The sequence below is a fragment of the Microtus pennsylvanicus genome, chromosome 11 (assembly GCF_037038515.1).
Source record: "Microtus pennsylvanicus isolate mMicPen1 chromosome 11, mMicPen1.hap1, whole genome shotgun sequence".
In the NCBI taxonomy this organism is placed as follows: Eukaryota; Metazoa; Chordata; class Mammalia; order Rodentia; family Cricetidae; genus Microtus; species Microtus pennsylvanicus.
In genome coordinates this window covers 12999138-13023525 of record NC_134589.1, presented here as the reverse complement: position 1 = coordinate 13023525, position 24388 = coordinate 12999138, and the positions used below count along the sequence as shown (strand labels likewise).

At 46.3% G+C, this 24388-nt stretch overlaps 1 protein-coding gene across 6 annotated transcripts in view; it reads left to right on the top strand.

Annotated features, from left to right (window-relative positions):
- Cep112 (centrosomal protein 112) overlaps positions 1-23985 on the top strand; it is a 387025-nt gene extending 363040 nt beyond the window's left edge. For 4 of the 6 annotated variants that reach the window (XM_075990288.1, XM_075990284.1, XM_075990289.1 and 1 more), the window contains 3 exons: positions 19661-19762; positions 22985-23049; positions 23830-23916. In XM_075990288.1, coding sequence (XP_075846403.1) covers positions 19661-19762; positions 22985-23049; positions 23830-23833 — 171 coding nt within the window. In that variant the 3' untranslated portion in view covers positions 23834-23916. Of the gene's footprint in view, positions 1-19660; positions 19763-22984; positions 23050-23829 lie in introns of all 6 variants that reach the window. The other 2 variants (XM_075990285.1, XM_075990287.1) reach the window with 1 other exon arrangement.
- The last annotated feature ends 403 nt before the right edge of the window (positions 23986-24388 follow it).

Here is a 24388-nt window from a genome sequence, read left to right as displayed (position 1 = left end):
AGACAGATGGAAGAGTCGTCTGCCTTTCTCCTAAAATGTTTGCCTTGACTCCTGCTGAAAACTGGAATTATAGGGCATACTATTAATATCAGAGACCAGAACTTTTATTTTTCAATTGGGTTTTCTATCACAATTTACCCCTTGAAATGTTTAAGCATCAGACCTTCCCTGAAGAGTTTGCTAGGAGAAAATGGATTGAAAATGTAAGAATCTTGGGTATCAGAACAGGTTAGAGAAGAGGCCCAGATCTTGCAAGGCTAAGCCCTCAGGGCCCAAGAACAACATCACTTGACAGTTGGCACAGTGCTGGCCTAGCAGAAAGAACCTGTCCAAACCTGTTGTTGTCTGAAAGGATGGCATAAACTCTTACAGGGACTCAGTAACAGTGAGCTAAGAGAATAAAAACCCTCCATATTGTTCCAGACACAGGAACGGACGCTCCTCCAGTTTCACCTAGGGCAGGTGGGGAAATGAACCTGTGTTACCAAAGGGGTCTCTACTCTCTCCGAGAGGTAATCCCAGGAATGTCGATTCTAAAGCGCTCCATGGAGCCAGGTAGCGTTAGAGTGTTTACTGTCTTACTCTGTACTTGGAATTATACAAACGGCTGGGACTACAGAGCTTTCCCAGGTGGAGGATAGCAAATTGTCAAAAGAAAAGTGCTGAAGTCCAAGCCCCTGTGGTAATAAGGTCCCCCGGATGGGTAGACAGTCCCTGGCTTAGCTCTGAAGGCTTGCTACCATGTGTATTGTTGGGATGAGCATACTTAAGGTACCTGGGACTTAGTCAAAGGACAAGGCATAGGTGTTCCCAGGGAATGACTTGTTGACAAACTAAACACAAAATACAAGGCAAAAGGTGGCCTTTCCACGGATGTTGGTTTGTTTGCATGCGGTGCATCCCTCAGAATGCACATGGAGTGGCCGCAGGCTGGCCCCACCCTGCAAGGCGATGCAGCTTTGCTGTTGAGCCCCCAGCTCAACTGCCAGACTCCTGTGTGATACCACATGTCTGTGTATTTTGTTCTTCTGGGTTCTGGAAGTTCAAGTTTATCCTGTGTATACAAGCCTTATACTCTGATCTTAATCTGTCTCTATTTTTAGCTAACTAAATGTGAGAAATTTAAAATATGCTCGAACCTAAAATTGTTGACCACCGAAAAAGTCACTGCTACTTTTCAGCCTCTCGGGGATTCCTCTCAATAAACCCGCACGTGTGTGCATTTGTGAGAGGAGTGTGTTTAAAGCCCATAGCCTTAATGTAATAAATTATAGATGTACAAGTAAAAGGAACATAAGATGTTCCCTTCTAGGACACCAGAAAGGATGCATAGCAGTGACCATCCCTGTAAAGGACACCAGCTCAGAAAGTGCCATTTTCTCCTTCACCCATTCATTGCCCATTGCTATTGCTCTCTGTAATTCATCGGGTTTCTCTTTGGTTCCCTGGACATTTTCCCAAGCTTGTTCAGCCATTAGCCTTCTGGACTTCTGAGTTTAAATACTGTCAGATCAGATTTAAATCACGTGTTAAGGCTTGGTGGGTCCATCATTGTCCTCAATTTAAGAAGCATTATAGAGGTCATGACATTGCTACAAAGACGGTGGCATTAATCCTTACCCTTATAAAAGGTAGAGCCATGGTGTGTGTTACACCAAAGGAACCAGCCCCACCAGCATGGAGCCCAGGGCCAGCAACATGTTCTTTCCCTATCTTCACTCCCAGCCTTCCTGGGATGGGGCGTAGAGAAGCAGATGTAAACTATTTCTCAAATCCTCCTCTGACTTAGCATTAAATTTCCCTTAGACCAGATGCCAGTGTTTAAATAATATCCTGAAGGATCCAAAGAGAAGAATTAGTCATCATGTTTCATTCATATAAAATCTGAAGTAAAGAGGGAAAAGTACAAAAAAGCCAGAGTACCTTGCGTGTGCCTTGCCAGACTACCATGATTTAAACAGAATGTTGTCTCGATTACAAAAGCTCAAAGTTCAGTGCGCCTCTCTTTAATTATGAATTGACATCCCCATCATTTATTAGTGCTTTTTAGGAAAAACAAAAGCAAACTATTAGCATTTCTTTTGCAAAGCAGTTTGGTTTTGTTTTCGGGAGATTGAGCAACTCTTGCTTTAAAGTGGCTCGGCCTTTAATCACTTCCATTTGCTGATTTTATTGATTTATACCTTATTCCCACAATTAATGTTTTGATGGCTTGCATCAGTTAAGACACATAGCAAATAGCTAAACCGAGCCCCATCTTTGCATCAACTTATTTTCTGTGGTGTTCCCTGGTGCTTCCAGAAGCTTCACAAAATGTAGACATGACTGGGCCCTAAATGGTACCAGTCATTAGCAGACCAATTGTTAGCAGTATTAGCTTGCCAGATATATAGGTGTCCTACAAGATACTATGCATACACTTAAACCAGAGGCAGTAGAATGTCCCCTCAGTAGAAAAGAGCCGTTGAGCTTAAGTAGCCTGGCTTTCCTGGTGAATACCTAGAGTTGGAATTGGACCAGAAGACTTTAGTGTGCACAGTCTAGTGAAGGCAACCAGAGTCCTTAGGAGGAAACCTAGTTCATTAGTTCCAACCCCTGAGAGGCCTTGAGTGGCAGAGATGAACCATGAGAGAGCGGGGCAGCGGAAGATGCCGATATTGGTTCGGAGGTCCAGCCACTAGGGTGTGGAGCGTTACACTAAGAGGTTCTCATTACCTCACTGAAGGGCTGGTTGGGTCAGCCCACAGGGTGCGAAGTCTAGGCCCTCACAGAGAACCTCAGCCCCAATCAGGCAGTTCACTAGAAATAACTGCTTGAAATCAGAACTGCTTTAAACAATAAGGAGAAAAGTTTGATTCGTGTAACTGTGGAATCCATTGGCTTCAGGGGCCGCCTGAGGCAGCGGTTCAAATCCTGTGACTAAGAGCCACTTTTTCTTCATTCCTCAGCGTTATGGCCTTTTTCTCTTCTTTCTACATGCTCTCTCTCTCTCAAGGCTGAAAAATGACAACTCTCAGTTCCTGGGCCTATTTCCCAGGTTCATATCAGCAAAAGAGAGAAAGCTCCCCTCCACAAAAGCTCCTACAGACCTGCTGGGCTCCTAGTTCCCTGCCCCTCACAGGACCTGGGTGCTAAGAAAGGAGGCAGAAGTCCAGTCATGGGAACTTCGCTAAGGGAGCACGTGAGTCCTGAGACTACCACATACGTACCCCGTCTACAGTCATGAGAATCCAGTGCTCCCAGCAGCAGCGTAGAGACAGTTAGTGTCCCATCCTTACTGCATCATCTCAATAGCTCCGTTTGGCTGCACTTGAAAAGATGAGGGAGCTGGAACTCTCTATAGCCTGTGCAAGGATGCCATTAAGATTTAGGTAACAGTGTGGTGATGATGGTGGATAGTGTGGGCTGAACAGTGTGTGTTCCTACCCCACTTAAAAAAAAAGAAAACAAAACCCCTCTTTTTTATATGTTGGATCCTGAATCTATGATATAGCATTTGGAAGTGGGACCTTTGGAGGAGATTAGGTCATGAAAGTGGGTTCTTCATTGTGACACTTGAGCCTTTATCAGACAAGACTTGAGAGGATTCTCTTTGACTTGTGAAGACCCAGGAAGAAGACAGCTTGCAAGTCTGAACCCTGTCCCCTATCTGGTGTCCTGTTGTGGGACTTGCAACCTCTAGAACTGTAGAGAAACAAGTTTATGTTTAATCTGTCTCAGTTTGTGGCATTTTATTACAGCCAAAAAATAGATAGATTGGTAGATAGACAAACTGACTGACTGACTGACAGACAGACAGATAGAGAATGGAAGGTGTGCTGCTTAGACTTTTGTCAACTTGACACAAGTTGCAGTCACCTGGGAAGAGGAACCCCAATTTAGAAAATGTGTCCATCAGATGGCCTATAGGCAAGTCTCTGGGGAATTTTCCCTCTTTTGGGGGGGTGGTTTTTTGTTTCGTTTTGTTTTTATTGAGCTATATATTTTTCTCCACTCAACATTTTCTTGATTATCGACTGATGTGGGGGGCTGTCCCACTGTAAGTGGTAAAACTTCTGGGTCCTGGGTTGTATAAGAAAGCTGAGCAAGCTCAAAAGTATTGTTTATCCATGGTTCCTGCCTCTGCTCCTGCTTTTGAGTTCCAGCCCTGACTTTCCTGTTACCTGGAAACATTTGAGGAAATAAAGCATTTCCTCCCCACAAGTTGGTTTGGTCAGTGTTTTATCACAGCACCCAAACACCAGACTAGCACTGATGAAAGACATAGAGATGGTTCCGTCAGGGCTCTGGTTTCTGCCAGTGTGAGAGGACTTGAGGGAAGCCCTTCTAGAAGCCTTGACATTGCCTTGGGCGCTGCCCTCAGCACCACTCATGCCCCGTAACTATTATATCATCTAGTTGTGTATCTACCAAACTCTCACTGCTCATCTCTCCCTTCTCCCCACTGCCATCTGGGACCCCTAAACCCCTTGTGTTCAGTGAAATGGCGTCTTCCCAGCTGCCACCAGTGTCTGAGAGACCTCGCTAACCCAGAACGACCATCCTCTCACTGCTCGTCTAAACCAGCTCCAGCGTGTTCGTCTGAGCTCTTTGCCAGACCTCCAGATTCTTTCCATGCGGCACTGGTATGAGGACCCTGGGCAGCCCTGGGCAGCCCTCAGCTGAGAGAGCTCTGGGGTCCTGTGCCAGCCACATTCACTGCCCCTTAGTTCACGCCTGTTTTTTTTTTTCTCCCAGAATTCTCTTTGCCATCCAATGCTACTCACTCTTGAGAGCACACCTCAAGAGTCATCACTTCCCACAGACTTCCAGGCCACCCTTGATCCAAAGAGCACTTTCTTCACCCAAATTTCTCTTCTACTGACATTGTTTCCCCAGAGCTGGATGTATGGTATTTGTGGATTCCTTGAAGACACAATCTATTTTTCTCTTTGTTTTCTATGCATAGTCCAGTGTGGGTCTCCTCAACTCAGCTGTGCAGCGTTGATGGGGGAGACAAGCGGGGCACACTGTTGTGAAATGCAGTGTCCAATTCCAGGCCCATCGGGCGGGGCCTCCTCTGTTCAGCTTTACTGTCCTAGCCATTTCCAGCAGACCGCCCACCAGTCTCTACCATCACATTGGCCTGCAGTACTTCAGATCAAAAAGAGCCCAGAGATATGTTCACAGGTCTCTATGCCTAATGCCAACCAGCCCACCCACCTTGCCAAATTTCCCACCTAATCCTGATCCAGCCACCCTGGCTTCCTTGTTCCCCTCCCTCACTTCTTCCAGCTACCATATGTGATCCACAAACTAACTCAAGCTATACCATGTGTAGACTAAATAAGAAACCTCAGACGAGTCTAAAGAGTTACAGTTCTTTCAAACATTTACTTCACCTTCAGGGGCATTTAAAGTACAGATTAGACTAAGTTCACAGTACAGCGGTTCATATTTCCAGGATCACTGGACATGACAAACATCACATAAGCAACTTTTGGTACAGGGACGTCAGCTCACCTGTCTTAGTTTTAAAATTCTTCCTCGGTCTAAGAGGAAACAAAATTGATTTCAGCTCATCAAAAGAAAGGAGAAAAGAAACAGTCTTTCTCAAAACTGAGGTAGGGGAAAGTTAGTATAATGCCAGATAAAATGCTACCCTTATCCCCCACATCTCAGAGTTTCTGCTGCCATTGGTTTGAAATGCATTGTGCAAGATGAGGAGGACGAATGAGACACTCTGGAGTCCAGAGTCACCGGTTCGCACACTCAGGAGTCCAGAGTCACCAGGTCACACACTCAGGAGTCCAGAGTCACCAGGTCACACACTCTGGAGTCCAGAGTCACCGGTTCGCACACTCTGGAGTCCAGAGTCACCAGGTCGCACACTCTGGAGTCCAGAGTCACCAGGTCACACACTCAGGAGTCCAGAGTCACCAGGTCACACACTCAGGAGTCCAGAGTCACCAGGTCACACACTCTGGAGTCCAGAGTCACCGGTTCGCACACTCTGGAGTCCAGAGTCACCGGTTCGCACACTCTGGAGTCCAGAGTCACCAGGTCGCACACTCTGGAGTCCAGAATCACCAGGTCACACACTCTGGAGTCCAGAGTCGCCGGTTCACACACTCTGGAGTCCAGAGTCACCAGGTCACACACTCTGGAGTCCAGAGTCACCAGGTCACACACTCTGGAGTCCAGAGTCACCAGGTCACACACTCTGGAGTCCAGAGTCACCAGGTCACACACTCTGGAGTCCAGAGTCACCAGGTCACACACTCTGGAGTCCAGAGTCACCAATTCGCACACTCTGGAGTCCAGAGTCGCCGGTTCACACACTCTGGAGTCCAGAGTCACCAATTCGCACACTCTGGAGTCCAGAGTCACCGGTTCACACACTCTGGAGTCCAGAGTCACCAGGTCACACACTCTGGAGTCCAGAGTCACCAATTCGCACACTCTGGAGTCCAGAGTCGCCGGTTCACATACTCTGGAGTCCAGAGTCACCAGGTCACACACTCTGGAGTCCAGAGTCACCAGGTCACACACTCTGGAGTCCAGAGTCACCAGGTCACACACTCTGGAGTCCAGAGTCACCAGGTCACACACTCTGGAGTCCAGAGTCACCGGTTCGCACACTCTGGAGTCCAGAGTCACCAGGTCGCACACTCTGGAGTCCAGAGTCACCAGGTCACACACTCTGGAGTCCAGAGTCACCGGTTCGCACACTCTGGAGTCCAGAGTCACCGGTTCACACGCTCTGGCCCACTGGCTGATAAACATGGAGAATGACAATATCTGCAACTTTTTCTTCCTCTCGTTTTAAATAGTGAATCTTTCGTGCCATTGAAGTCAAGAAAAAAAAAAAGCTGTCCCACTGAGGCTTCCACGGCCCTTGCCTCTGCTGATCCGCGAGAGCTTTTTGCTTTGTCGACTTTGTAGCAGGAATTCAGACATCATTAAAATATATTTCTAGATTTCACCACATTTTTAATATTAAAGAAATGCCTTCAACTGAAAGAGTAAACTCTGCCTGCTCTTCATGCGACCTTTGTTGGTTGGATGTGTTTTGAAAAGATCTGGGCAACAGTTATACAGAGAATGCAGACATGTTCCTAAAGGTGCACTAGTGGGCAGGATCATGAAAAGAGATCAGCCGGTGAAGCCTGTCTCCCTGTGCAGCACTGAGAATGGTCCTCCCCTTGGTAAGCTCTTAAGGCTCCACGGTTTTGTCTAAATCAAAAGCAATGCATTTGTCATTATATTTCATGTTCATTTTTGGCTTCTTGAGGCATCTTCCACTCTGTAGCACAGGCTAGCCTAGAACTCACTGTGTAGCCCCAAATGACCTCCAGCTCATGATCACCCTAACCCAGGTTCCAATACTGGGATTACAGGCATGAACCACCACTCCCAGCTCACATTTACCTTTTTAAAAGTAAGTTCCTAGCTGGGCTGTGGTGGCCCAGGCCTTTAATCCCAGCATTCAGAAGGCAGAGCCAGGCAGATCTCTGTAAGTTCGAGGCCAGCCTGGTCTACAGAGTGAGTTCTAGGATAGCCAGGGCAATACAAAGAAAACCAAACCTGTCTCCAAAAATAAAAGCAAAGTAAATTCCTAATACCTGTTCTTACTATAAATCATACTTCTAATCTAAGTTGACCGAGTCAAGTTAATATTCATTACCAGTTGATCTAATTTTCAAAAATATACATAACTCTCTCTTTAAAGAGATTCCACCTCACCTGGACCAGGTGGTTCAAGGGGCCAGATGCTGGGGATAGTCTGCTCTGAGTGCACTCCAGCCCATAGGAGGTAAAATGCCTCTGTGCTGGCAAAAACAATCCATAGAATTCTTTCAGACTTCAAAGAAATAATGATTTAATCTTATTTACGTCTTAAATACCATTGATCTCCAGTTAAACAGAGAACTTCGCCTTAGGGAACTCAGATTTCTAGTAGAAGAAAGGAGTATGCAAATCAATCATTATCATACTATGTGGCAATGAAGGATAAACAGGGGCTTTAGGGTAGAGAAGACCTAGTTAGTCCCAGCTCGGGTACCAAGTGTCTGTTTGACTTTGGATGAAACAGTAACTGCTCTAAGCCTGTTTCTTACTTAATAAATAGCTGTCAATGCATCTTTGGGAGTTTTCAGGAAGATTCCGTGAAGTATACTGTGTCTCCATGAGAATGCAGCTTGGTGCCTAGGACTTAGAAAACAATGCGTGCCGACCATCTTCGTTTTAACAATGATAGCTGTGAGATGCTCCAGACAGCAAGGCATCATAGCAGAGGATACAGGACCTGAGCATGGAGAGTTCCCTGGCTACCTGAGAGGTAGGAAAGGCCTAGAGGACACAGAATAGTACGAAGAAAGGCTTGAGACTTGCGTAGGAAACATCATTGCTTGAATGTGAGGCTGGGAAGGTAAGTTCAGGTAATGACCACAGGTCCTAGATGATGTGCACAAAGAAGTCGTCTTGAATCTGCAGGTAGAAGGAAGCATCATAGTGTTTTTACTGGAGTGTGAAGGCCAAGGTGACCAGATCTACATCCGACAGATCAGTAGAAAGGAGACAATGCAAGAGAGGGTTTCTGTCCCTATACTGGAGATCAGCACATGTTCATCCCCAATCAGAAATCGTGAGTTCCTCCGTTCTCTTGGAGCAAGGCCAAAGGCCTGGGCGTGAGCCTCCAAGTCCCCACTATACCTCGTCGCCACCTGCCCACTCCTACCTCCCCCCCCCGTTCCATGCTAGTTAAGGTCCTGAGGATGCGTGCCCTGTCACCTCCACACTTCCCCCAATGGCATTTTCATCTGCGCCCTATCCATCTGGAAGGTCTTCTTATTCTTCTGGGTCCAGAGCGGTTATCATCTATTGGGGCTTTTCGGTACCCCTGTTAGGAGTCCGTGATTGTGCCTGTTTCAGGAAGCCTAAACGAAGCCTTTTGAAAACATTGTGCTCCCAAACTTTTAATTGAAGGAAAATCCTCTTCCCTCTGTTGTGCAAAGGTGAATACCCCATGCATTTAGCCAGCGAGTGTTTACAATGGTATTTTGAAGTTTTCTGCTGTGAGGTTGTGGGGTCTCTGTTCCCTTTAGTCAGGAGGGAAGGGGATTCGTGCACAAAATCCTCATTAGCGTTAATTGGAGCTGCCTAAGTAAGTCCTGGGTGCATCAGTGAGACAATGGCTGCCTTTGTATTCCTGGTTTGTGTTTTGTATAGGATACCATATCTGGCAAGACATGCCTTCTCAAACATAAGGAGATAATTGGTACTTTGAGGGAGAGGTTTAACTTATTTATAACTGTCAAGAGTTTAAATATGCAGAAAAGAAAGAGCAGTCATAGTTTGCCTCTTTTGAAAAATGCCTTCAAACCAGGTCAGAAATCTCTGACTAAATCAGATATTTGGAGGAGAGTTGACTAGCGTTTAGACGTAGACCTTTCGTTGTAAGTTTTGCTTCACAACAGGAAATACTCCATTTATCAGAACTGATCCATCTCGGACTCCCTTTATTTCTAGCATCATTGCTCACCAAGCTCTTCCGGGAGCAATATAGCCCTGAGTCACTCTGCTTCTTCTGTGCTGATGACGTTCAAGGCTCATGATAGGCAATCACCTGAGGTTTTGGTTCGTTTGTTTGGGGGGGGGGGTTCTTTTTTTGTTTTGCTTTACTTTGCTTCTTCCCTTTGATCTTTCCACCTGCCTTCTTCTGTCTTTTTTTTTTTTTTTTTTTTTTGGTTTTTCGAGACAGGGTTTCTCTGTAGCTTTGGAGCCTGTCCTGGAACTAGCTCTGTAGACCAGGCTGGTCTCGAACTCACAGAGATCCGCCTGTCTCTGCCTCCCGAGTGCTGGGATTAAAGGCGTGCGCCACCATCGCCCGGCCCTTCTTCTGTCTTTTAAGAGACCCGAATCTATGCACCTCGCTCTAGACACATAGACCATCTCCCTTCTCTAGCCATTCCTGATCTCTCTTTGATCCCACTTTCTTCTTCATTCCCAGTGTGGAAGTCTCTGTGGAGTCTTGTCTTGTCCTTCCCCATTCAGAGAGCTCTCCACACTTAAAGCATCAATTTCCTCTTCTAGCTTGTAATTATTAGTCTTCCCTTCTGGCCTTCCCCATGACCTCTGCTCACAAACATCTCTCTGGCACATTACAGGAAGATCGGGCAACCCCAAATATATCATTTCCTCTGCCTACTTCCAGACCAACTCCATCTACCCATCATCCTGTCCCCATAGTAGGTACACAGTAGGCACTGACTGAGGTGTAAACTCCCTGGTCACTCTACTCATGCTTCTGTCCTCAAAGCCAGCTGTCGACTTCTAGTCTGTGACCTCAGAGGTGACATCTCAGGGGAGTCCCTCACCTTCTTCTGTCACTGTAGTAGCTATCCCTGAAACCTCAGGCTAACCCTGCTGTGAGATGTCTTCACCTTGTTTCTAGCTGTATACTCCCTTTTCTCCTTTCCCAGTTGGAGAAAGGACAGTGTGAGGTTGGACGTCCAGTTTCCTTCCTGCTTCTCACTGGAAGGAGAAGCAGGTCCCCCACTATGAACTATTTCCTTGTTGGCTGGGATAACATCTTATCTTTCAGATTTTATGCAAAGATTTAAAAATGGTTTTTGGCTTTTTTTTACAATGTGTGAAAGAATGTATGTCAGGTGCTTCATATGGTATCTGGCATGTATCAGATATCCGTGAATGTGAAGTTCCTTCACTTCATATGGCATCTGGCATGTATCATATCCGCCAATGTGAAGTTCCTTCACTTGCTGAGCTTTTGCTGCTTTATTAAATCTAGCCCTGTTGCCATGACCTTAACTGCCCATCACAATTCCAAGGTCCCGCATATGTATTCATATCATATCGTAATTCTGCTCAGCCACCGACTCTCTTGCACTTTTACTGTAAGCCAAGTGCTCCGTGTCCAAGAATCAATAGGATTTCACACTGAATGCAAGCTCCAGCCCACAAGTCTTTTGGGGTCCTTTATAAAAATCAGTTATGAAGTTGGGGAGCCTTCCTCCCTCTACCCCTTATTTGCTTTGGGGCTTAGGTACAGAAGCTGCCTTTACAGGAGTCTAGTCTCCACCAAATAGGACTAGCACACTCTAAGAAGTTCAGACCCTGAAAACAGACGTAAAAGTCACCCTGTCCCTCCTCCAATGTTTATTGTTCCCAAGCCCTTTGTGAGCTTATAAAACAGAGAGATCACTGCCCTCTAACTCACATAGATTCACCTCCCCAGGTGCACAAGTCCTCCAGTGTCTACCTCCCCCCAGACTCCATGCGTCATCCTTTCTTGTTCCCTTGCAGGGCCGGGGCCCTTAAGACCCCCCCCCAGCCGGCCTTCCTTGGAGGGAGGAAAGTGCTCATAGTATGTGTCAACCTAAGCAAAGGAAAAACATTGAGAGTGATATTATTAGGAAGAGAAGCTTGAGAAATGAGAACAGGAGGGAGCGTTCTAGGCAGAAAAGCTCTGGCACTTTGTCACAAAGCAAGAGGCCTGGGCCATTTCCCCTGCACCAGTGTGGAAGATCTGACAGTGGTGAGGGAAGGCCCTGTGGAAGGAAGCAGTAAGGGCAAAGCTAAGGCCCGCCTTGCTGTGAATCTCCAAGATCCCTTTTGATCTCAGCAGCTCTGTAGGCCTGGGTGTTTGCCTCCAACTTTCTCAGCTTTGAAGCTGGCCTACTTATTAATAGCCACTGTGCTGATTAAGAGCTGCAATTCCGTGATGAAAGAATCTGCTCTTTGTATTTAGGGAAAGCTTTTGTGATTAATTTACTCTAGACTTTCTGAGGATCCTGTCATTTTAAGATAAAGACCGACTTAACACCAGCAGTTGTGGGAACTGAGGTTTGGATTCATTGAGCAGCAAATATGTACTGAGTTTCCACCATATGCCAGGCACCATGCTAAGCCTTGGGGCTTCAGCCATCAGCAAAATTAACACAGCCTCTACCCTGTGTCACTGACAGCTCATACAGTTCGGGGAGTAGCCAACTTTGTATAAAGAGCCAAGCTGAGAATATTTTAGGGCTTAGGAGCCGTAGGGGACCTGTCGTGACTATTAAATTCTGCCATGGTCCCTCAGAAATAGCCTGTGTCCCAGGAAAACTTTGTTTACAAAACTGGCAGGTGGCCAGCTTGGTCTGAGACTAAAGGTTCTGTTGTTGTTTTGTTTGTTTCAATTTGGAGGGCTTTGTTTGAGGTTTTGATTTTTATACATTTGTTAAGACAGGGTCTCTATATAGGCCAGGCTGGCATTGAAGTCTTGGTGATCCTGTCTCAGTCTCTCTGGGCTGGAATTAAAGGCCTGCACTCCCACGCTGGTGAACTAGCAGCCTGACGGTCACAGGCCTTTGGTCTAACGGATGCAACACACATGAATGCAAGTTAATACTTTGCTTGTTCTGCATTGTTTTATCTAGCCTGTTTTGATCACAGCTGACAAAAACTAGAAAATCTCAGAGAAGGCTGACTTTGGGAATAGCCTGCTAAGGGTCCAGTTTCTCTCTGGTTCCCAGCCCTTCTTCCCCTGGAGTGGCTTTATTGTCTGTCTGTGTTTCCACTGTAGCAGGACAGCAGGAACATTAACGACATCCCCTAGGGAAAGGTCGGGGAATGAGATCAGAGAGCAGAGGTTTTGTGATGTTCATGAGCTTGGGTGCCCAGACTCAGATCATGTGCCCAGGCCTTAATCAGCCATTGGCGACATCATGATTAAGTTAGGTCCTGTCACATTCTTTGCCCCAGCCTTGGGTGTGATGGAGAGGAGGAAAGATGAATTCCAGTTACCAGAGGGCTGATGACAAGTGTGGGGTGACATAGTAATCATACCATCCATCGGGGGTGCTGAAAGCCCTTCCTGATGCCACACCTACATACAGGCTCTAGTGATGCTGCTAAGCCTTTCTGTCTCCATCAAGAAGTGTACGGCTTGTATGCAAATGCCCCAGATTTTAGTATTCATGTGCTGTATTTCCCGTTACAACCTCCGTGTTTATTATGTGTTTGAGTCTTTGGTTCATGAGCAGACTTGAGCAGTTCCTCGTCATTTTCTCTTAGAGTACCTTGCCGCTTGCCCATTCTTCCAAATGTGTTAGCATTCTGAGTAGTCTTAGCACACCTCTCCTTTCTCTTTAATGACGGGGAATCACTTGATCCCGAGAGCTGGGCTTAGAGCATCGAACAGGAATCAAAGCACTGGGACCAAATGGTTTTGTTACTTTGAAGCCATCATTCTTTCCACAGGACAAGAACACTGAAAAAGTCACCATTTCCCAAAACTCATCCATGCCACCTTTGAAACAATAGAGGTTGGCAACTTCTTAGCTCCTCTACCACCCACTTGCCTGGGGTGGGGGGGGGCTTGGGGTGGGGGGTGGCCCACCCAGAACCACTTCCGTCTCTCCTGCTAGAAACTGGCCTATCTACACAGCCAAAGGAGGACTTCCAACAAGCTACACTCTTAGTTTGGGAGACAGCCTTTGGACAAAGAACTAAGAGAGACTATGCTGAAGGAAGAGCAGGGAATGAATATTTAAAGATGTTCAGAAAATTATGGCTACTTTACATTTTCACTTTATTTTTGAGACTCCAACCATACAAACTGTGCTGCAGAGAGAGCACCCTTCCTAACATGGATCTTCCTTGGCAGTTGCTGTGGCAACACGAAACACCTTAACCCCGATAATGATGACATTTCTTAGAAGGCAGTGCATTTTCTCAGCTGCTCTGCAGATTTTTTTTGCATCATCTTTTACCACTGTTTCTTTCATTTTTATTCTTCAAACCAGAAAGTCAGGCATGTAAGTTCTAAATTCTCACTCCTCTAAAGGGCCAATGCAGAAACTTTTTTGCTATGCAAAGGCAAAAGCCCTCTGCATTTCTGTTTATATTATCCCTGGTAGTAGAGAGCTAACCTCTCTTCCTGTGTCCTGCTCCTGCCGATGTCCTCTAACCTGCCCTTAAAACGCTTGAGAAGCCCACCCACCACAGTGCTCACCCGTGCCCCCACCCGCCACAGTGCTCACCCGTGCCCCCATCCACCACACCCCACCCACCACAGTGCTCACCCGTGCCCCCACCCACCACAGTGCTCACCCGTGCCCCCACCCGCCACAGTGCTCACCCGTACCCCCACCCGCCACAGTGCTCACCCGTACCCCCACCCGCCACAGTGCTCACCCGTACCCCCACCCACCACAGTGCTCACCTGTGCCCCCACCCACCACAGTGCTCACCCGTGCCCCCACCCACCACAGTGCTCACCCGTACCCCCACCCGCCACAGTGCTCACCCGTGCCCCCATCCACCACACCCCACCCACCACAGTGCTCACCCGTGCCCCCACCCGCCACACCCCACCCACCACAGTGCTCACCCGTGCCCCCACCTACCACAGTGCTCACCCGTGCCCCCACCCACCACAGTGCTCACCCGTGCCCCCACCCGCCACAGTGCTCACCCGTGCCCCTCTCTATAAAAGAACAGTATATACCATGAGCCCAACTCCCCTCTTCTTCTTCTCTCTTCCTTCTGCTCACTGTGATCCACACACCAGTCACACTCCATTTGCTTTACCGGCTTCCAATAAGCCAGGTATTAGAAGGACACATTTTGAGTAAATCAGCCCACAGTGACTAGAAGCATCAGTTAAATCTCCCTTAGCCTCCCCTATGTTTCTAGTTGGTAGAAATCCGGGGATCAAATTTTAAGCTGACATTCTTCCCTTTAATTCAAGAACTAGATGCAGTATAATGGCTTCCCACTTATAGACCCAAGTTGTAGGCAGAGACTGGAGACTGTCTGTCTGTCTGTGTGGACTGAGTGCCTGCTTACACACCTCTGATCATGTGATGAGCCCTCAGTCCCCAGTGAATTTGTATATGGGACCTTTGGGAGCTAATTAAGTCAGAGTAAGGGCCATGTTCTAAGAACAGGAAGAGACCAAGTTCACTGTTGTGCACACAGTAACGAAAGACATGCATGGATATCACCAGGGGACCCTCGCAGGCACTGGGTCATACAGCCTTTTATCTTGGGCCTCCTGCCCCCGTGACAAGCTTCCCTGTCATCAGCCTAGAATGGGAACCTCAGGATCCAGAGGTGTAGATGGGTGCAGTGTCAATCCCACCAGGTGAGAACGGCTCTAGAGCAGCAGAGATGGCTCGGTGGGTAAACACAAGCCTGGTGACGTGAGTTCGGTCCCCGCTACTCATGTTTCAAAATAAAAGCCTAATTCAGTGGTGTACCTCTGTAATCTCAGCACTCCATCTTGAGATAGGAGACAGGGACAGAATCACCCAGAAGCTCACAGACCAGCTTGGGGTGCACAGCACAGCAGCAACACCAACAATATGGACTGCCTCAACAAGGATGGAAAGAAGGAACTCCTGAGAGTTGTCCTCTGAACTCTGTGTGTGTGCCGTGGCACCTGCTTGCAAGCCAACACTTATGCTAATTGATCTTTTTTTTAAAAAAAATTAAAAATCAAAGATAAAAAATAGCAATTAGTTTATGAAAAGAGAAGGGGAGAAGAATCCTAAGGCCTGTGTTGGGGAAGCACACAGGGCCCTTGACACGCTGAAAGAACACAAGCACAGCCGGTGCTCAGGAGCTGGGTACCAGTGAGAGGCGGATGTGGCCACGGGCACAAGGCCTTCTTGACATCAGAGAGGATCTGAATCTTGACTCTGTTTGAAAAACATACCCAACTACTGCAGTGTAAGATAAATGCCTTCCAGACTAAGATGGTACCAGTGGTGACAGAGATGAAGAGAAACTGTCAACGGAATTCCCGTCTCGCCCCTTCCTCTCTTCTGAGCTCCAGTGTGACAGGAACCTCTAGGTGGGGATATTCTCTGTCTTCACAGGGCTTTCTAAAAACAAGTTCTTGGTGGCGTCATGCCCTTGTGGGAGGACCAGGCTGTCAAGTGGGGTCACGTGTTAACCATATATACACCCCACTTCTACTTGTCTTCCAGGGGAGCTTTCTTCATTACAAAATACCATTGTTTGTTATGATGCTCTAGTTCCCAGTGGGACTGTGATAGAGAAAAATCAGATGAAGGGAAGTAGAAAGATGAATAATCACAGTGGACCGAGACTCTGATTAGATGAGATGTGGCTGAGGAATGTGGAAGAACAGACGATTATACGTGGTGCTTTCTGAAACTGGTGGGTGTGGAGGGGAAGATGGAAATGAGGCTGACAGCCCTGGAAATTCCCTTCCAGAGTTCTTAAGCCAACACAGCCGTCAAATGCTTTGGTGTTTAGTAAATTTATTCATTGGCATAATAGGATACTATATACTAATAATTTTAATCATTTTAAAATTTTTATTTATGGGAGCGAGGCAGGGCACACCACAACACACGTGTGGAGATTGGAGGACAATTTGCCAGAAGTCGGCTCTCTCTGCTGTATGAGGTCATAGGGATCGATTCAGGTCATCAGACGTGGTGGCAAACACCTTTGCCCCTTACACACTGAGCCATTCCACTAACCCACACTATATAATTAAATACTAATACTTTATAGTAAAGCTATATGCACCAGTTTTACTCTTTCATCAAAGAAGTGTATGCCCCAGCCCTCTGATTAGACCAGTTCTATCCTTTTGCTTCTTGATCTGCTGTAAGGCTAGTTTATCCCATAATCACCACTGAAAGAATGTCAGGAGGCAAAAGGAAGAAGAGTTAACGTCTCAAGCTTAGTCTTTACGTGAAAGTTATCTCCCCTCCTTTTTCATATCAAATGCATTGTGGTGTTTTGCTTTAATTCTAAACTTAACACAATTTAGAACCACCTGCCAACAGACACTCAATGGAGGACTGCCTAGATCAGTTGGCCTGTGGGCATGCCCCTGGGGGACTGTCTTAAGTTAACTGATGTGGAAAGAAACAGTCCACTGTGGGTGACACATTCCCTAAACATGGGTTATTAAACAGTGCAGAAAGTGAGCAGAGCACCAGCAAGCAAGACAGCATAGCTGCGCTCTTTTCTCTGCCCTTGACTATGGATGTGTTGTAACTAGCTATTTGTCTTTTAAGTCCCTGCCACCTTGACTTCCCTTAGTGAACTATACCCTGGAATTGTGAGCTCAGATAAACCCTTTCTGCCCTAAGTTCTTAGGTTTGTTTGAGGAGGATGGTTTGGTTTTAGTTTGTTTCTGAAGTCAGACATCTTATCACAGCAACAGAAATGAACTAGAACACACTTCCTGGGTCAGAGGTGGAGGCGTCTCATCCACAGCTTAGCTTACTAGAAGAGAAAAGTTGCAAACAAACAGAAGAAAACACAACAGCTGGAAGGGCAGTGTACAAGATGAGAGGTTGTATGAAAACGTGGTGAAAAGGCCACTATACTGTCAGGGGGAAGGGTACAGAAGGCACTGCCTACCTGCACTCTCTGAGCAAGACAACGAGCAACTTCCAGACAGTGACTGACCAATGGTGCTTATTCTTTCGAGGGCATTATCCTGGTGGTCCGGTGATGGCTGACTGAACCAGGAACAGCTCTCTAGGGTGCTCCTTTGCTGTACCCGATTATCAGAGAGCAAGTTCAAAAGATTAGACTACATAATGGTGACATTGGCTTAGTTTACTTTGTCCTTCGTTACCAATTTTCAATTGAACAGCTAAGGGAGTGGCAACAGGAAATGGGTTCTGTTCTATGTCAGATGACTGCCTCAATTCCTATGCAAGAGATGGAGTCGTGGCCCCATATATCCCCTACCCAAACCAGTCTTGGTGAGCCTTCATCATCCCTTCCCTAAGATGTTAGGATGCTCTGTTTTCCTCAACAACACGTGGGGGTGGGGAAGAGCACTTGACTGCTCTTCCAGCGGACCCAGGTTTTATTCCCAGGACCCACATGTTGGCTCACAACAATCTATAACTCCAGTTCCAGATGATCTGATGTCCTCTTGGCACTGAATGCACATGGGGCACAGACATACATGCAGACAAACACTTGCATACATAGAAATTAATAGTCTTTTGTCAAAGGAGAAAGAAAGAAAAAATAATCATACAGGCCAGAGAAACAGCAGCAAGGGCTCCTTCGCCTGTGACATACACTCACTGATACACAGATACACACTTCACTGAGTGGGGCTGCATTTATTTGGGGGAATTTATAAATCTCTTGTTTTAGATTAAGAAATACAGTGCAGCCGGGCAGTGGTGGCTCACGCCTTTAATCCCAGCACTCGGGAGGCAGAGACAGGCGGATCTCTGTGAGTTTGAGGCCAGCCTGGTCTACAAGAGCTAGTTCCAGGAAAGGAACCAAAAGCTACGGAGAAACCCTGTCTCGAAAAAGAAAAAGGACAAAAAAGAAATACAGTGCATTTATATAGATTTTGTCTTATAATTAAATCTTTAGTATGTTAACATTTTAAAGCAATGGGAAAGGAAGAGAATGATTGAGAACCAAATATGATCCTATAGAGATCGCTCAGTGGTTAGAGCACTGACTGTTCTTCAGAAGAGCTCAGTTAGTTCCCAACACCCACATAGAGCTCACAGCCATCTGTAATTCCAGGGGATAGTTGTCGTGGGTTGTTAGTAAGTAATGAAATTAATCAGTATAACACATTTCTTCCTTAATTCAGTTTAATGGAAGAAGAATTAGGATTTACAAGGCAGTGACTTTAAATTAATCCCAGCAAATCTACAGGCCTGCCCTAGCTAACTAAATTCAGTTGTCTACATTTCCCTAATATATTTCTTTGTCTCCAGCTGTTTGATGAACTGTATATATAAAACACTGCAATTCAGATAATTTACATGTAATACAAATAGTCAATATTTAAAGTATTCTGTTGCATCTACAAGGAACGTAGCTGAAGAAAGTCACTGCTTTTTGTACACACAGATTGATGTAACATTCCTGCAAATTTTCCAAAGGTGTCATTTCCACTACCTTTGCTTACCCGTTAAGATCTTAGAAGTAGTATAGCCACCAAAATGCCCAGGGATAGCGCACATCACTGTCCACCTGTGTTGGAGGCTTGGGGACGCAGCTGTGCAGATCCTCCAGTATTAGTGTCTTTGTCACAATGTGAATCCTACTGCAAGAGTGTCAGTCAAACCAGAGGCATGCTATGATTGTCCCCAACCACAGTCTGTCCTTGTCATAATCTGCATCTTGGTGCAGAAAGGGCCTCAGAGTTGGCATGGTGGTCTTCCCCATAAGCAGGGGTGAGAGAATGCTGTTTATTTAATAAGATGCTGAAAGTGTGTTAACAGGTATTTTCTTTAAGATTTATTTAATTTTTTCATGTGTGAGTGTTTTGCCCTCATGCTGTGTATATGCACCATGTGTGTGCCTGGCACCTGAGGGGGCAGAAGAGGGCATCAGATCCACTGTAACTGGAGCTATGGGCAGTTGTGAGTTGTCACATCAGTGCTGGGTCCAAAGCAAGAACAGCAAGCTGAGTCCTCTCTCCAGCCCCGGTGAACAGGGACCATCTGCGCCAGGACCATGTGTTCAGGCTGAGGAACTTATCACTGTATCAAGTTCTTCACTTTAATGCCATTTGTTATATGCTTTCTGACAATAAATATAGAAAACTGTTTGTGGGTGAATAGATGGTTTTTGAAGACAACTTATATCCAAAACAGATATTTCTGGGGTATAAAAGTTTTTTTTCTTATTTTAGATAACATACATACGACAAGAATATGAAACAAAATTCAAAGGGTTAATGCCTGCATCTCTGAGACAAGAACTTGAGGACACCATTGCCTCCCTGAAGTCACAGGTAACTCCTAGAGCTGAGCATGCTCAAAGATGTAGGTGTGGCATAGGTGGACATGCCTTCTGAAAAGAAGCTGGCATCTAGCCTGATTCTTCCTCGCTCCAGAAGTCACTGTGAGCCCCACACTTGCCCATCACCAGCCTGAACTGGGTTAGTCCCCTGAACCTGGGTCAGCCACGGCAACTTTGATTCTTTCACAGTCCAGCGCAGTTTCACCGTTCCCTCCTGGCTCAGGGTCTCAGTGCCTTTCTGCAACACCCTGCTGCTTCCCCGCTGTGCTAAAATACGGAGGAATGAAGCATCTTTAGTTTAGAAGCATTTTTATGGTATGTTTTATATGGTTTTCAAAGATATATTTTTTAAGTCCAAGGCAAAATAGTGTTGATATGCAAGCAATTAGGTTTGATGTTTCTTATTGAAGTATGTGGTTCCTAAAATGTAAGGTGAGAGATGAATACTTGAGAAACTGAGGCAGGAGGATCATGAATTCAGGACCAGCCTGAACTACATAGCAAAATCCTCTCTCAAAACAAACAGACTTTTGTATTAAATGCTGTTTAAGGGTTTTTGGGGGAAGAAGGGATTGAGATGGTGTTTTACCCTGTGGCACTGGCTGTCCTGGACCTCATTCTGCAGACCAGACTAGCCTGGAACTCACGGAGATCTGCCCGCCCCTGCCTCTTCAGGATTAGGATTAAACTTGTGTACCATCATGTATTGAGTGTTTCATTCATTGTCAGCCTATGAGGTTTTTATGTGTTTGGGGGTGGTTTTGTTTTTTGTTGTTGTTGTTTTAGAAAATGTCTCTACTTGGTTCTGACTGTCCTGGAACTCACTGAGTAGACCAGGCTGGCCTTGAACTCACAGAGATCTGCCTGTCTCTACCTCTGGGATTAAAGGTGAGCGCCACCACACCTGACTACCTGTGACTTTTGAACTCCCACCTGAGGAGGCTACATAGTCTTATTTCCACCACATCGGGAAACTGAATGCTAAGAACTGTACCTGGTACATAGCAGGTGCTCGTTAAATAATAAAATAACCAATGTAGTTTGACAGTCTCAACATGATGTGTCTATTTATGTAAAATGACTGTGTGACACCCAACATGGTGATGTATACACCTTTAATCCCAGCACTTGGGAAGCAAGTGAATCTCTGTGAGTTCAAAGCCTGTCCACCCAGGGCTACACAGTGGTGGGGAGGAAAAAGGGATTGTGACGTTCGCTTGGGTCAGACTGACCTAGAACTTGCTAGGAAATGCAGACTGGCCTCCAACTCCTGAGAACCCTGCCTCAGCTTCTAGGTCTTGAGCCATCATGCCAACCTGAAGCAGATATTAGCTGATGCTTTCCTGTTTCCCTCAGCAAGAAGGCCGAAGTGAAGGGTCGTTTCCATCAGTCCTCTTCCTGCTGTCCCCTGCTGCCCTTGGCGGCTTCTAATAGGTTCTCTGTGCTGGCCTCTGCATATGATGACAAATGGCTGGAGAAGAGAGCACAGCGTGAAGGGCACGCAGATTTTTTTTTTATGCGAAAAGCACTCAGAGGTGTGGGTTACCCATCAGCTTCTCGGAGGAGTGGCCATGGGGTCAGCTACAAGGGTCTGATGCCCTCAGAAGAGATTCTTATTGTGGAGGCACAGGGGCGGGGCGAGAAACCCAATACCCACCTGCGTGGCTTCTGTTATCGTTCATATCATCTCACTGTGACAAAAGCCACTTCAACTTCCTGGAACTGGATGTTGATCCAGAGAGAGCGTGCTGCCAGCTGCATGAGGGCCTCGGAGTTGGCAGCTGCGTGGAGGAGTCGGAGGCCTTAGAGTGTGCAGATTCAGCTGGAAGGCACAGGTGCCTGTGTTTTTGAAAATTGTTGGAATTCCAATCGATCGCAATGCAGGGTGGGGGAGGAAAGCTAAAGCAGTACGCCCCTGCATCTGTCAGAATTATCAATTGTCCTGTGGGTCATCTGAGCAATCAGATAAAATGAAGCGCGGGCACTGTTTCAAATAAGTAACCCAGGGACCGCTGTGATGCACACCCATTTGGGCAGCCTGTGCTTTCTCTCTTTCAGGCAGTTTTGGTTCTGCCAGCTGTACTCTTGCATAACTATGCCTCAGAACCAGCCGTTGCCATGGTTTCAACTCAGACCAAAGAAGCAAGAGTAAACAGTTCTGAGCAGATCAAATGCTGCTGACTCTTGATTACATTAAACCACAGTTTAAGCTGTCCCCAAACTGTGTTTTATGTGGTTGGATAAGGTGTCTTTAATCGATGCCTGATATATAGGTGTCATTGATCCCATAAGCATTTATATTTCCAAGAAGTTAAATGTACTATAAAGACCTCACTGGAGAAGTCATGCTAGGCAACAGCTTCTCCTAACCCCAAGCCCTCCACTCCATGGTGGTACCTGTTGTGAAGTCCATTCTGGGCATTTACTATGAGGTGTATCTCACCACACTTATGGCCCTGGGAAGCAGCTTCATGAACTCCATTTCACAGATGACACAGCAAGAGCTGAGTAACCTTCCTAGAGCCTTTAGAGGCCAAGCCAGGGATGGAGCTCAAGTTGGCCCAACTCCAGGAAAAGCCCAGCTCTTTCCACTCCAAAAGCCTGTCTCTAACCTCAGGGAATCCCCAGAATGGATTTGAGGTTTCCAGAAAGCAGTAATTTTCTTTTCACTTGCTCTCTCGCTCATTGAACAGCTCGTGCATACCAGCTACATGCCCGGCCCTGTAAACGAAGCCGGGGACTGGGAGACAGACAGAGGCACCCTCTGCAGAAAGCCCTTAGTTTGGGAACAGATGCGAAAGCATAACCACAAGGCAGTGTGAGAAGGCAGAGCCCAGGATGCAGGGGAGGGACTGCTGCCTCGGGACAGGGCTAGGTGGCAAGGGCTCCAAAGTGAGAGCCTAGCCAAAGGGCGACCGAGAGAACAGCATGGTGTAAGGTGGCAGTGTGGGAAGGGCATGAGGACAGAGGGAGCCACCAAGATAGAATGGCACCAGATCAATATGGCCCCCGGGCTAGTTACGGTTGGTTCTGTGGCCTCTGATGGATTTTTGGTAAGGACAGGGTGTGACCAGATGTAGGAAAATGCATTATTAATATTCACTTCCTCTGAGTTTTATCCAGAGAATTATCTGAGTTGAAGGGAAATGCCAGCATGCTGTGTGTGCAGGGTTGACATACGTATTTACCTTTCTCATACGAGATGTCTTTCTAGGTCCTCTTTCTGCAAAAGAGAGCATCCATCCTTCAAGAAGAGCTGACCACCTACCAATGCAGAAGGTATGAGCAGTGAATGAAATGCCTTCCCATTAATTTGTTCTCTGTACCCCTGGAGTCTTTAGCTTGACATGCAAGTCTTCACTGAAATGTCTAGACACAAGATAGTCTGGAAAGGAAGCCATTCTTAATGAACAGCTTGTCTTGAGCAGTCACTCACCTCTTTAATCACAGGACTGAGATTCATCAGAACAAGATTTTGGGATCTCAGGGTGTGGCAAGTAGGGACCTCACCTGGGCAGTCAGGCAAGGTGTGGTCTTGAGGACTGAAGGAGACACCATCTTCCTTTAAGACTGTGGCATGATGCAATTCTCTGTGATGGCTCACATCTTCAAAGTCCCTATCCCTGGGGGTTTGGCACTGTTCTCCAGACCAGAATAAGTCAATGGCTTTGTGGTGTTAAACATTCACAGAGATGGGGTATCCTGGTGTGCAGGACTGTGGGATACAGGAGCCCTTTTTTAAAGGTTCCCAGTGATATCACCAACCAAGGTGTTGTTTGCTGATGGTCCAGGTCAGTCAGGCAACTTTGCTTTCAAGTGCAGTCACAGGCCGGACTGCTTACTTGGCATCGAAATAAAAGGAATGAGCTTGTGAATCATTTACTTTTCAAAAGATTCTGTGCGCCTGATGATGATAAGATCAGTTGCTTATAGGCATACGTGATGAAATTTTGATAGCAAATACCCTTTTGAACCTCCAGCTCCTTCAGAATTGTAACACATTTTACCACTGACAGACCTAGTCAGGCTGAAAACCCTAACATGGGTTTTACTTTGCAGGTAACTGCATGGGAGAGCATGACAGGTGAGACTGTCTGAGCTGCACCGGGGACTTCGTCCAGCAGGTTTGAAGATTTGGATATTGTGAACTGTGAGATCAATGACTTTTTTTACCGCTTAAGTGTAATTGAGATCATAAAAACATGCATCATCCATACCCTGGGTTGGCTTTATTTGTGTCTGCCTAAGTTATTTTTTTTTACCATTTCTTTCTTTCTGCCCCCACGATTGTATTAGAGTAGATGCTGAAGACTGCTTGCACAGGGCAGACATAACTGCCTGTGTGTGCCTTGGTAATGCTTTACAGCTTGCAAGTTAGGCGTGATTGGAACCATGGTTATAGTATCATATCAAAACCTTAGCCTGTTGATGCTCTCCCCATGCTCATGTTCATGTGTTAAAATGGCATGTTGTACTATTCTGTTTTCTTTCAGCATTTCATCACGCCTCCTCTGCTAAGTATGACATATACATGGTATTTTCCCCCAACAAATACTGACTACCTCAATTTCTGCTTTGAAGGAAAATACCTTGTATCATGTCAAAGATCAGCTCATAA